The sequence below is a fragment of the Ceratotherium simum genome, chromosome 7, assembly GCF_057802395.1.
Source record: "Ceratotherium simum simum isolate JZ-2026a chromosome 7, ASM5780239v1, whole genome shotgun sequence".
NCBI classification, from domain to species: domain Eukaryota; kingdom Metazoa; phylum Chordata; class Mammalia; order Perissodactyla; family Rhinocerotidae; genus Ceratotherium; species Ceratotherium simum.
The window spans coordinates 48,333,391-48,345,474 of NC_141906.1; the positions used below are offsets into that span (position 1 = coordinate 48,333,391).

The 12,084-nt window shown below is 39.4% G+C and overlaps 1 protein-coding gene across 2 annotated transcripts; it reads right to left on the reverse strand.

Annotated features, from left to right (window-relative positions):
- Window positions 1–447: 447 nt before the first annotated feature.
- On the reverse strand, window positions 448–12,008 carry CWC15 (CWC15 spliceosome associated protein). 2 transcript variants are annotated; one of them, XM_004427428.3, is made up of 7 exons: window positions 11,913–12,008; window positions 10,573–10,711; window positions 9,859–9,971; window positions 9,154–9,242; window positions 7,861–7,974; window positions 3,623–3,741; window positions 448–620 (listed from the first exon to the last, which is right to left on the reverse strand). In XM_004427428.3, the coding sequence occupies exons 2-7, from the start codon at window positions 10,701–10,703 to the stop codon at window positions 491–493; spliced, it is 696 nt and encodes a 231-aa protein (XP_004427485.1). In that variant the 5' UTR covers window positions 10,704–10,711; window positions 11,913–12,008; the 3' UTR covers window positions 448–490. The 2 variants fall into 2 exon arrangements, with proteins under 2 accessions (XP_004427485.1, XP_087289737.1); XM_087433611.1 differs by lacking the exon at window positions 11,913–12,008 and adding an exon at window positions 11,609–11,779.
- Between the last annotated feature and the right edge of the window lie 76 nt (window positions 12,009–12,084).

The window sequence follows — 12,084 nt, forward strand, 5'->3', positions numbered from 1 at the left end:
CCTGCAGAAGTGAGAGCTACCCCGTGCTCCCTCAGTCACACCCTCAGGGGCTTCCTGTTTGATGACACTCCCGCATACCAATGTGTGGTCCAAAATGGAATCTCTTTCATCTTTCACCACATTCTTAAAAAACACAGAGAAGACATCATAAATTAACTGACCTTAAATGAATGTAAAAAAAAAAAAAGTTGGGGACATAGATTTGGTTATTTAGATTATTAAAAATATTTATTACAAGCAGATTCCCTTTCCCATATTGAAAAGAAAACATATGACTGGAAACACTCAGAGAATGGAAACTGGGTGAAACCAATTCCCAAGTCCTTATCAAATAAGGTATCAATAAAGGAAAAGATATTTTGGAACTTAAAATTAGGGAAGCCTATACACAATTCAGATAAGGGGAAAGAGAAAAAAAACAAACTAACCAAAATAAAGTCAGAATGATTATTTACATTTTACAGTCTTTAATTAAGCACATAAAACTGTACTATTTAATATATTTCTCCATGAACTTTTTGTGAAATTCAGATCGCAGCGTATCATTTACAAATCTTTTGTCTTTCTTCTGATCATCTACACCTTTTGCACAGTTCTTGAAAACCACATCGTCATCCCACCTGAAGGACAAAAAGAAAACAGAACGCTCTTATAAAGCTTGTTTATCAGGAGACAAGAACACCGTGTGAACTGAAAAGCTTAGTCATTACAGAAAGACACTCAACATGTACATCCTTCAATGCAGCAATTACACCCAAAGAATAAAGCAATTCTTAATAGGTTGTAATCTTGCTTTATTATAGCAGGAAGGGCAATTCCTATTCAGAACACAAAACATTTTTATTATTTCTCCAGTATAAGAAACTTTGAGTTAAAAAGCAGAAACTACATAAATTTTAATTGCATAAATATTTAGTGTTTTCAGGTCTAAATCAAAGTGGCAGCACCTGGCACTACCATGATTAGTAGAAGCTCTAGATGATAACTGACCAATTTACCGCAGTTTAGATTATGTGGTTTGAAGGATTTATATACTCTTTCATCAGTTAACATTTAGCAATCATCCACTGTAGTATTCACATTTTGTTTGGTCGGTTTTTTTTTACTGAGTTGTAATTGACATACGGTATTATATTAGTTTCAGGTCTAAGTATTTACACTTTAGGACAACGAAAAGAGAAGAAACTATTGGGGTCTAACAATCAAGGCTCATGTACTGGCCCACATCTATACTGACCACCAAGAAACAGCAGCTGAAGAGCTTAGGGCAGGACTCGGGTTGGATTCTTCTGGTTGGATTTCATAATGTATAAGCATAAAAAAAAACCCCACAGATGGACTACAAAACACATGTTTTCTAGAAAATAACGAATATGATTTCAAAATATCATCTAGCATATACAACCCAAACCCATATATGTAATATATACTCTCACAAATATATATAAAATGAAAGCCCATATAATGTGTGTGCATGCCAGAAGAAACTGCACATGGAAAATAAGCAAACAACGTGGGCATCTTTGGAAAACAGTGTTACTATAAAGTCTGCACTGGTGCAGTACACAGAAATGTGAAAAGTTGAGCAGAGCTGGGTCACATGTGACCTGCATATTAAGACATGTTACAATCTCCAAACAATCCCATCTGCATCCAAACAAGGCAGAACAAGCTATATAGTTTATAAATATAATCAATGTTGTTTTTTCTCTATCCACTCTCTCCTCAACTGACTCCCAACAGGCTTTCAGCCCCTCCCTCTCAACACCAAAACTGCTCTTCTACACTGCTAAATGCAACGGCCACTTTGCAGTACCCATTTTACTTGCCCTGTCATCAATATTTGACCTAGATAATCACTCTCCTCCTCTTGCAACACTTTGCTTGGCTTCCGAGACACCCACAGATCTCTTTTGGTTCTCCTCCTTCCTCACTGGCTGTTCCTTCTCAGCCTAGTTTTTCATTCAAAAGTCATTCAATCAAGATTTACCGAGCTCGTAGTATGTACCAGGCACTGTTCCAGGTACTGATGGCTAATCCTCTACCCAATTCTCAACATTATCCCAGGCTCGGTCCTCTGATTTCTCCTCTCTGGCTACACTCATTCCATAGGGGATCTCATCTAGTCTTCCTGGCTTCAGAAGACTTCTATAAGTTGACAGCTCTCAAATTCACTACCTCTAGCCTGGACTAACTCCAGAACCGTATATCAAGCTACTTAGCAACATTTCCCCACAGATGTATATAACATCCTAAACTCACCATGTCTTAAATCTGTCACCTCCACCACCCCCAACCTCAGTTTACATTCTTCCCTATCTCTAGCCTTTCAATTGCTCAGGTCAAATACCTTGGAGTCTAAAAAAATATTTTATCTGGTCTCTGATAAAATGTCATCTTCCCAGCAAATCCTTCCTTGACTATGCTGTTGCCATTCTAAGGACTCAAGTTTTTACTATGAATGAGTTTTGAAGCCACTGGATAGTTTAGAACAGGAGATTGTGATCTTTCACTTTAAAAGGACCATGTTGTTAAAAAAAACTGGGGGTGGGGATGGAGGGGGTGGTGTGCATGCAAGTGGGAGACCAGTTGGGGGTACCACATCACTCCAGATGGGAGACGGTAGCAGTGGAGGTGGTGAGAAATAATAGATATGGTTTAAAAGTTAAGCCTACAGGGTTCCTTCATTACCTTACATAAAATAACCAATCTCCCTCCCACTCAGCACTTCCTGTAAGCTTTTCTGTTTTATTTTCCTACGTATCACTATCCGAAGTACTATATACAGTATTTACTGTTTGTATTCTCTCCCTCTTCAGCCTCTTCTTCACCCTTCCAAACAAACAAACTGTACAGAAAAGAGCTGACATGGCAAGCCGAAGACTGCTTTCCTTAGAAAGGCCTGCTTGCAAGGTCAGCCCTTGGCTGGCATTTGGAAACCTGGATTTCAGGAATCTTCTCACTATCACTGTGCCTAGACTGTTTGTACAAATAACGTGGTTTATGCTGAACACCTGCTTTCCTTTCTCCTTCTGGAGAGTCTGGATTTTGGTATGTGCTAGGCAGAGGTTGTCTATATGACTAGCCTCCAATAAAAATCTTGGGCACGGAGTCTCTAATGGGCTTCCCTGGGCAGAAACATTGCACACATATTGCTGTATTTTCATTGCTAGGGGAAAGAATGTGCTCTGTGTGACCCCTCAGGAGAGGGACAGAGCATAAGGAAGCATGCGCACGGACTCCTTTAGCGCCTTTTCCCCTTATGATCTGCCTGTGTATCTTTACTTAGAAGTCCGGAGTCTTAGTGAGTCTCCGAACATGGAGGGTGGTCTTGGGGACCCTTGACACATACACCTAAAACGTAAGCTTTGTAGGGTTAAGGGCTCAGTGCATTCCTCTGTCCCTAGTGCTTTGAACAATATCTGGTATGCAGCTGGTTATTGTAAATATCTATTGAAAATAAGTTTATTTTCTTTCATTCTCCTTCTCCCATTATTCCAAAATCTGATTAAAAAAAGACTATCAGTGGAAAGTGGGATTTTAGAAGTTTTACGTAATACAGTTTGCTATAATACTCATAATCTGTGTGTCTATATATCTCCAACCCATTACTGTATAGTACCTTCTTTTAACTTTGAAGTTGGCCTGAGGCTGGGATGGGCCAGTGAGATTAAGGAGAGGGTTTCCACTCAGAATGTTTTCCATACGAATCCTTTCTTCTTCAGCTTTCTGTTCTTGTTCCTGTCAATGACAGGGGAAGAGTCATAGTTACTTACATTAACTCCAGGTTCAATCTTCTTAGAGATCATATTTTAAAAGACGGGTAAGGGGGCGGGCCCAGCAGCGCAAGCGGTTAAGCGCGCACACTCCGCTGCAGCGGCCCGGGGTTCGCCGGTTCGGATCCTGGGCGCACACTGACGCACTGCTTGTTAAGCCATGCTGTGGCGGCGTCCTGTATAAAGTAGAGGAAGATGCTCACGGATGTTAGCCCAGGGCCAGTCTCCCTCAGCAAAAAAGAGGAGGATTGGCACTGGATGTTAGCTCAGGGCTGGTCCTCACCAAAAAACAAAAAAAGACTGTTAAGGATTTTATGGGGGAGATGGGATAAGCCTCAAGGTAGTCTTATTTTTTGTTTGTTTTTAAGACATACCAGAAAAGTCTCACTTATCAGAATAATTTGGCATTTTTATTATAAATATTTCATGCTTGCCATCACACATTCATTGGTCTGACTGAAATTCTTGAGATGCACATTTAAATCTATTTTCTTTCTTAAAGTATATAAAATTGCTTATTTTAAGAGAGTACACCAATAAACATATTCTAATAATTTAAGAACATATTAAGTATCAAAAAGACACATTTAGCAAAGCTATTACTCAATTTTTAAAGAAGGGCTATAAATAACTATGATTAAAAGTAATTTTATTTTGAATTACTAACAATGTAAACTTGTATCTCTAGAATTGGTGACAAGTTATTGGTAACCAAGTATCTCCTAAAATCAGACAAACTATCATGTAAAAAATTATATTCAGTCAACATGCATTTCTACTAATTTACCTGAGGTTTATCCATTTTGTCATGATTTATTGTTACTGACTTCATTTTTATACCTCTCGTTCTGCATCAGTTATGACCTTGTCTTTCTACACTTTTATTAGAATTAACCTCTTTAAACTCAAATCACCCTCAGTTTCATTCTTAGAATCAGGAATATAAAAGGTCTAAATCCTTAGCCGTAAGTTCTGGATCTACCTGACTCCATGTTATCTTAAACCAAAGATAAATCCCAATTTGCTGTTTTGGGGATGACAGATTAATAGATCAAGAAAAAAGAGACTTTCTGGAAGTCAATTTAAAATGAACCTAATCAAGTGTTAGATCACTTGGAAAAATAACCTAATTTTCTATACAGGTTAATGATACTTCATTTTAATATCCCAATGTGAACAATGGATTTCTTTTTTATGAGGCCAAATAACTGGGAGGTGAGAAGATGCAACTTTCAGGGAAATAAACAGTAAAATTCCTATAGGTCACTTCTCAGACCTTAAGCAAATAAAGTCAGGAACATCCATCATCGAGTAAGAACAGATCATTTTCTAAAAATGATATATTTATTTTTAACAAATTATATTGATGCTGAAAGTGAAAAGACATTTCTCTGAGATGCTAGAAGTACAAATATGCTAAGAGCTCAAGTACAATGCATCCAAACCTATAATAATGTTAGCGATGTAATAAGGTCCTGGCCACTTTATGTTTGGAATATTATTTCCCTTAGAATTACTGGTTGATTGCCACATACAGCACTGGGAAAAAAAAAGCACCAACTCTTTCCATATTCAAGTACCAGGCACATTATGCTTCTCTGAACACAGGCGAACGGCGCTTCATGAACACAGAACATAGCCTGCAGGTCAAATCCAAATCACCGTGGTTTTGTAAATAAAATTTTACTGGAACATAGTCACACCCATTTATTTATTTATCATCCATGGCTGCTTTCGTGCTACAGCAAGAAGAGCGGAATAGCTGCGAGAGAGACTGTACGGCCTGTAAGCCTAAAATATTTACTATCTGGCCCTTTACAGAAAGTTTCCTAGCCTCTGACATAGGCTGACTGGTTTGAAAATGTTATTTTGGGACACTTCAAAAATCAGCCACTGGAAAACCAGAGAGGGTAACAGGGACAAGAGAAATAAAACTGTCATTTAACCCTAAGAAACACCGGGCCGGCCCAGTGGCTTAGCGGTTAAGTGTGCGCGCTCCGCTACTGGCGGCCCGGATTCGGATCCCGGGCGCACACCGACACACCGCTTCTCCGGCCATGCTGAGGCCGCATCCCACATACGGCAACTAGAAGGATGTGCAACTATGACATACAACTATCTACTGGGGCTTTGGGGAAGGAAAAAAAAAGGAGGAGGATTGGCAATAGATGTTAGCTCAGAGCCAGTCTTCCTCAGCAAAAAGAGGAGGATTAGCAGGGATGTTAGCTCAAGGCTGATCTCCCTCACAAAAAAAAAAAGAAACACCAACACATTTTTGTACAAAGAGATTAGATGAACCTTACAAAATTGCAAGACCTTCGGTCTAAAATGTTTATCCACCCTAAGGGTCAACCAAATGCATTTAAATTGCTTGTTTCTTTATGTATCCAGAGCTGTTAGGCAAGCCAAATGAATTCGGAATAGAAAACTGCCCTCTAGTCGTGTGCGAGTGATATTAGGAAAGTTCCTATAATTTTCTGATTTCTCAAAATTAGATAAAAAATTATAAGCCATTATAGGAATTTTGCTATCCTATGCCAAATTTTGACGAGAATTATATTTAAAATATTCTTCTTCCAATCTGAATTCCAGCAGTCTTCTACTTCTGATTCCTTGCATTAACCTACGTTATTCAGTTCCCCAAGTCTTTTTCCTTCTTTTATTAAACAGAATTCTTGGCTCAAATGAAATCTTACACAGAAGCCCATAAAAAAAAGCTGAGCTGTTGTTTGAAAGGAGGCAGACATCTCTACTTGAATGTCTCATCACCTGTCAAATACAACATATTCCAAAAAGAACTCATCATCTCTTTTCTCTCTGCCTAAACATGCCCATCCTTCTGCATTCCCTGTATTAGTGCAAGGCACCAACATCTACCCAGAAACTGGGGTCATCTTTGCTGCCACATCTAATCAGTCATTTTATCTGGTCAATTCTATCTCCTTAACAGCTCTGTCAGCATCTGTTTACTTCTCTCAATTTCAACTCCTATTGTGCAAGATTCTCATAACTGCATGTGAGCATGACTGGAACAGCCTCTTATACCACTTCTTTCCAATCACCCTCCATCCTTCTGCCAGACTAACCTCCTAAAATGTATATCCAACCTTCTCAATCTCCTGCTGAAATCAACTAGCTTCTCAGATCCTTCAGAACGAGTCCAAACTCCTTTAGCACTGGTTTACAGGCCTCTAATGCTCTCACCTGCTCTTGCCTCCCCAGTTTCATCTCTTATTGTTACTACTATGGGTAATTCACTCAAAGTTTAAAGGTATGTACTATGGATCCTATTTAGTCCTTATAACTATCTTCGAGTTAGACATTAAACGAATGCATTCCAGGGGCGCCAGCCCGGTGGTGCAAACGGTTAAGTGTGTGAGCTCCGCTGCAGCAGCCTGGGGTTCACCGGTTCGGATCCCAGGCAGGCACCAACGCACCGCTTGTCACGCCATGCTGTGGTGGCGTCCCATATAAAGTGGAGGAAGATGGGCATGGATGTTAGCCCAGGGCCAGTCTTCCTCACCAAAAAGAGGAGGATTGGCAGATGTTAGCTCAGGGCCAATCTTCCTCACACACACACAAAAAAAATGTATAAATGGAAAGACTGTGGGCACTCAGAAAAATTAGGTGAATTGCCCTAGGTTACAGAAAATCTATTGACAGACTACACCAACAAGTGCCTGGACAGAAGGCAGGGAGCAGGAGACAAAGAGAGAGATAAAGATGGCCCCTTTATATCTGTGGATTCTTTGTAGGCCATGACTATATCTTAATCATCTTTGATTCTTCTGACACTTAATAGATACTAACCAAATGTCTGCTTAACAAATGAACAATTAAGCGAATGAAGAGCAATTTGATGAGTCTTATTAGGTCTGTCTCAACTATTTGGAAAGAATTTCTAACATAACCAGGAAACTTAGGATGTCCTGAATATAATCAGATTTATAGATGTACAGGTGCTATAATATCTAGACATGGCAAGGACGATTTCTAATATAAGATAATGAATTAAAAAATATTTATAGTTTAGTGTAGGTGAGAAAATGGAGGAAGATGTAAATATTTAACATTTTAATTTTACCTTCCTGGCCTGCTCTTCAGCTCTTTCTTTTTTAATTTTTTCCAGTTCTGCAAGAAGGGCTGCAGTATCATCATCATCACTCTCCTCTTCAAAATCTTCATCTTCATCTTCCTCCTAAAAAAGAATGGTGATGGCCCAGGAGATTGGAGAGAAAATGCACATTATTCATATTTTTCCATAGATATTGCTCTTACCAAATCTTTGGGGCAGGATTAATTTTCCTACTGGGAAAGATAAATGCACCTAAATATGATTAAAATCAACAACCAACCAAAAAATAAAATAAAACTCCACAAATAAACGTATGAATTACTAAATGTCAACCCCTAATGTGTTTGAGAGATTATAACAGCAAACAGTATAACAGAATATCTTCTAAATTTACAAGATCGAAAGGGAATTTCCATATGAAGATATTTCTAAAATCAGAAAAGGAACACTTTACACCGAAACACAGTACATATATACATGGTATATCACCCTGAGAGTCAAATAATTCTACGTAGCTCAAAACAAGTTTAAGCTCGGAAGTAAGGATAATCAAAAGTACAAAAAAGGATGCTAAATTCTCAGAATTTTCAAATAAACAAACATTAAATCTCACTTAAAATTGGGTTCCCTTTAATTACTGAGTTAATGATTTAATTCAATCCATCAGCATTAGAATTAACTGCTGATATATGTGCTTAGTTAGATGCTACACATGAAAAGCCACTCAGATTTCTCCACTGTATGGAGAAAACTTCAAATTAATTATAGACTGTAGGGTCCCACTGAATTTTAATGTTAATTGAAATGCTAATCCTAAAAAATCTTCTACTAGCTCACTTCCTCCCTAAGCACAGAGGAAGCCACTAAGTGCACTGCACATCAGGAGGGGACATCTTTGGTATCTAACGGGGAAAGGCTCCTGGGTTCAAATCAAGGGGGTGTTATTGATAGAGAACCCAGGATGAAGGATGCCCTCTGGAGGTGTATAATACAGTAGTCAATCTCCAGGGTTTAATATAGGAAATTATTTTTTAGGGAAGCATATCCTTTAATAGATTACTTATTTGGTTCTCCAGAGATGAAATTTGTTCTCAAAGTTTAATTAATCAAAAATAATAAATAAATATTTTTTGTTTTAAAATCAACTATAAAGTTTAGCATTGAAATCAGGGCTACATTTGACTAACAGTAAGTAAAAATAAATACAGGTCACTTCTTAAAGCCAAAAGAATAAAAAAGGTAATCCAGGAAACATGATAAATAAATTACTATACGGAGATGAAAGGAGAAAACAGATCATACATCTGTTAGAGGATCATCTGCATCGAGGTTGGCCGCGGGAATCTGGTCTAACCGAGGCTTCTTTGATACTGAAGAGGAGGTTGTATGTTCTGGGGAAAAACAAACATCATTTAGCTTACTAAAACAAATACTGCATTTCCAATGACATTTTAGGGACCTGTGGGCACAAAGGGATTAGATTATAAGCATCATGACAGCAGGGATCAGAACCACAGTGCCTGGCAAATAAGCCCTTGGTAAATATTTGTTGAATGAATTAATCAAAGTTCTGATTTTAATATGGGAACTGCTACCTCTCTCAGGAAATTTAGGGAATAGTTTACATATGCTGAAAACATAAAAAAGATATTATAACTGATGCCCCTAGATGCTTTCCAATAGCCAGTAACAAAAATAGGAAACCCTCATAGAAACCACGGGGCCTCAAAAAGTCTGGCTGCTGTAAACAGTCAAAAACTTGATCTGAACTGAAACAATGGCTGCTAAATATCCCCAGATCACCCTGTTCTTTCTAACACAGAAACATAAAAAGATGAAACTGGAATCAACCTCATTTTCATCTCTAACATTTAAGAAAGTGTTACAGCTCACATCAATATTTTAAAGCAAACAAGCAAAAATACTAATCTGTTCTAATTAGCAAATGAAAGAAAAACAATTGTCGACATAATTTTATGAGACAAATGTCTGGGGTAGTGTTGATACCTCGGGTTGGACGATCTCTATTTTTTTCCCTCGCAGCAGCTCTCTCTCTCTCTTCCAACTCTCTCCTGAAGTCACGGTTCCTAACCTCTTCAGGGGCATCCTGAGTGGTCTGTCTAAAGTAAAAACAAATCACGGCAAAAATGTTACTAAGAGACACATGGCTGTAGCAATGGAAGACAATTCACAAAAAGTAACTGTCTCCTTGAGTCTTTCAAGCATAAAAAAGAGGGAACTAGACAAGTTCATTACCCTAATCTGAAGGTTACTAACAGGCATCCTTGCGATGTTTCTAATATTTCAAGAAGCCCAAACTCCATCACATATTTTCCCATAATAAGCCTGCAGATTGATTAAAACGTCTTCACTTTTTCTTAGTGTCACGTCAGCTCAGGGCCTGTTGCTGTAACACTTTTAACCTCATATTGATTAATGCTGATAGTGCTTGGTCCTTCTGAGGTAATGTATTAGCTATTGTTTCATCTACATATGGAAATTCCCAGTTAATAGGAATTTCTACATACGGAATATCTGGTAGCATTTTACAATCACAGACTGTAATTTTAGTGTTAAACATTCTATTGTATTCTACTCCTATGGAAACAGAAAACTTCAGTAATATAACCCAAACATGCTACTATCTCATGACCATGCCATTTAACAGATTTGGTCTTGCTTTGTAAACAAACAAACAAAAAAAATGAAAGCCTTCATTACCTATATTTTATCTTTGTATGAGAAGGTAGGTCTCGGCTTGAATACTGCTTTGAGAGTTGGCTCAAATCACCTTCTCCTTTTCCTCTCCCACCTCTCGCCGGTTCAAAGGTTGGCCTAGCTGCTGTGGTCATCTTTTATGCTTTGAAGAAAAATAGTATCAAGTTATTTCCAATATGACAAGCTCTCATTTCATAAAGTATTAATCAATATCCATCCTTGTGAAACATTTTCCAAAACTCATTCTCCAAAATTTACTTAAACAATCTCAAGCAAAAGTTCTCAAGAAAACAAATAATGAGGCTCAGAATACGGCTTCTTAGGCAGCTCTTATTTAGTGCAAAAAATTCCATCATGAAGATCTGGATTTGGGTTCCTGTCCTTCTGGCTCTGTGGCCTTGGGCAAGTCACCTAGCTGAATCTGCTGTGGAATGGGATATTCCTCACAGGATTACTATGAGAATTATGAGACTTAATGTGTCAAAGCCTCGAAAAATACAGTCCTGCCATGACTAAGTTTGAAAAATTCTCAGCTCAACCTTACTGTACCAGACTCCCTAAGGTCTGCATTTTATCTAAACCTCACACAACAGAAAGTAGGCTAGTAACTACAAAAACAAAAAAGATATTTAAAAAATCACTGACAAAGTTACTGAAACTGTGCTAAACTTCAATGCCAGTTACATAAGCTAAATTCTCCAACAACCTTCTTGTTGATCCAATTTTCTCCTACAGCGGCCATCATCATATACATTAGATCTTTTGTAGGTTATAATTTAAGGAATGCTCAAAAGACAGGAATCTCATCCGCAAAGGATTCTGATAAAAGAAGAGTCAGGGACCTATTCCTTATTGTTACTTTTGGTTCGGGCAGCCAAGAGAGTGCTGCCTGGCAGCTTCGTCTACCAAAACCTCGTTAGCGTCGGAAAAGCAAGTGTGTGGGGAAACGAGAGAACTGGTATACTCTACATTTTCAAAAAAGCAAAAGGGATGTAATGGAGAGACGGAGAAACAGGGTTTGCCGCCGCCTCTCACACACCCCCAGATAATACTCCTGCCTCCCGGGAGCTCGCCGCGGGCTGTCACCAGGAACTCGCGGACTCTTCCCCACGCCCGACTCCGCGGGGGTGGCGGGGCCCCGACCCTGCTTAACGCCGTCTGCAGAGCGGCCTTCACGCTGCGCTCTCCGCGGCCGGCCCAGGACGCTGGAAGCGCCCGACAGGACCCGGGTTCCGCCACCTGCCCGCCGCTCCGGGGCCTCTCCGCCGCCGACTCCAACCCCAATCGTCCTTTCCCGCCCCACTCGAATAAGGAAGACAATCCGCGGTCCTCCTGTCGCTCACGTTAGCCAAACTCCGATGCAGCAACCTCCGGAGATCATACAGACACCATTACGACTCTGGGCTCCCAGAAACCTCTGCGCCCAGGGCCAAGGCCCACGACCCGGAAACAAACTCCAAGCTCTTTAATCGCACTTCAGAGGCGGAGGCAGCGACCAATCCGCGGAGGCCAAGG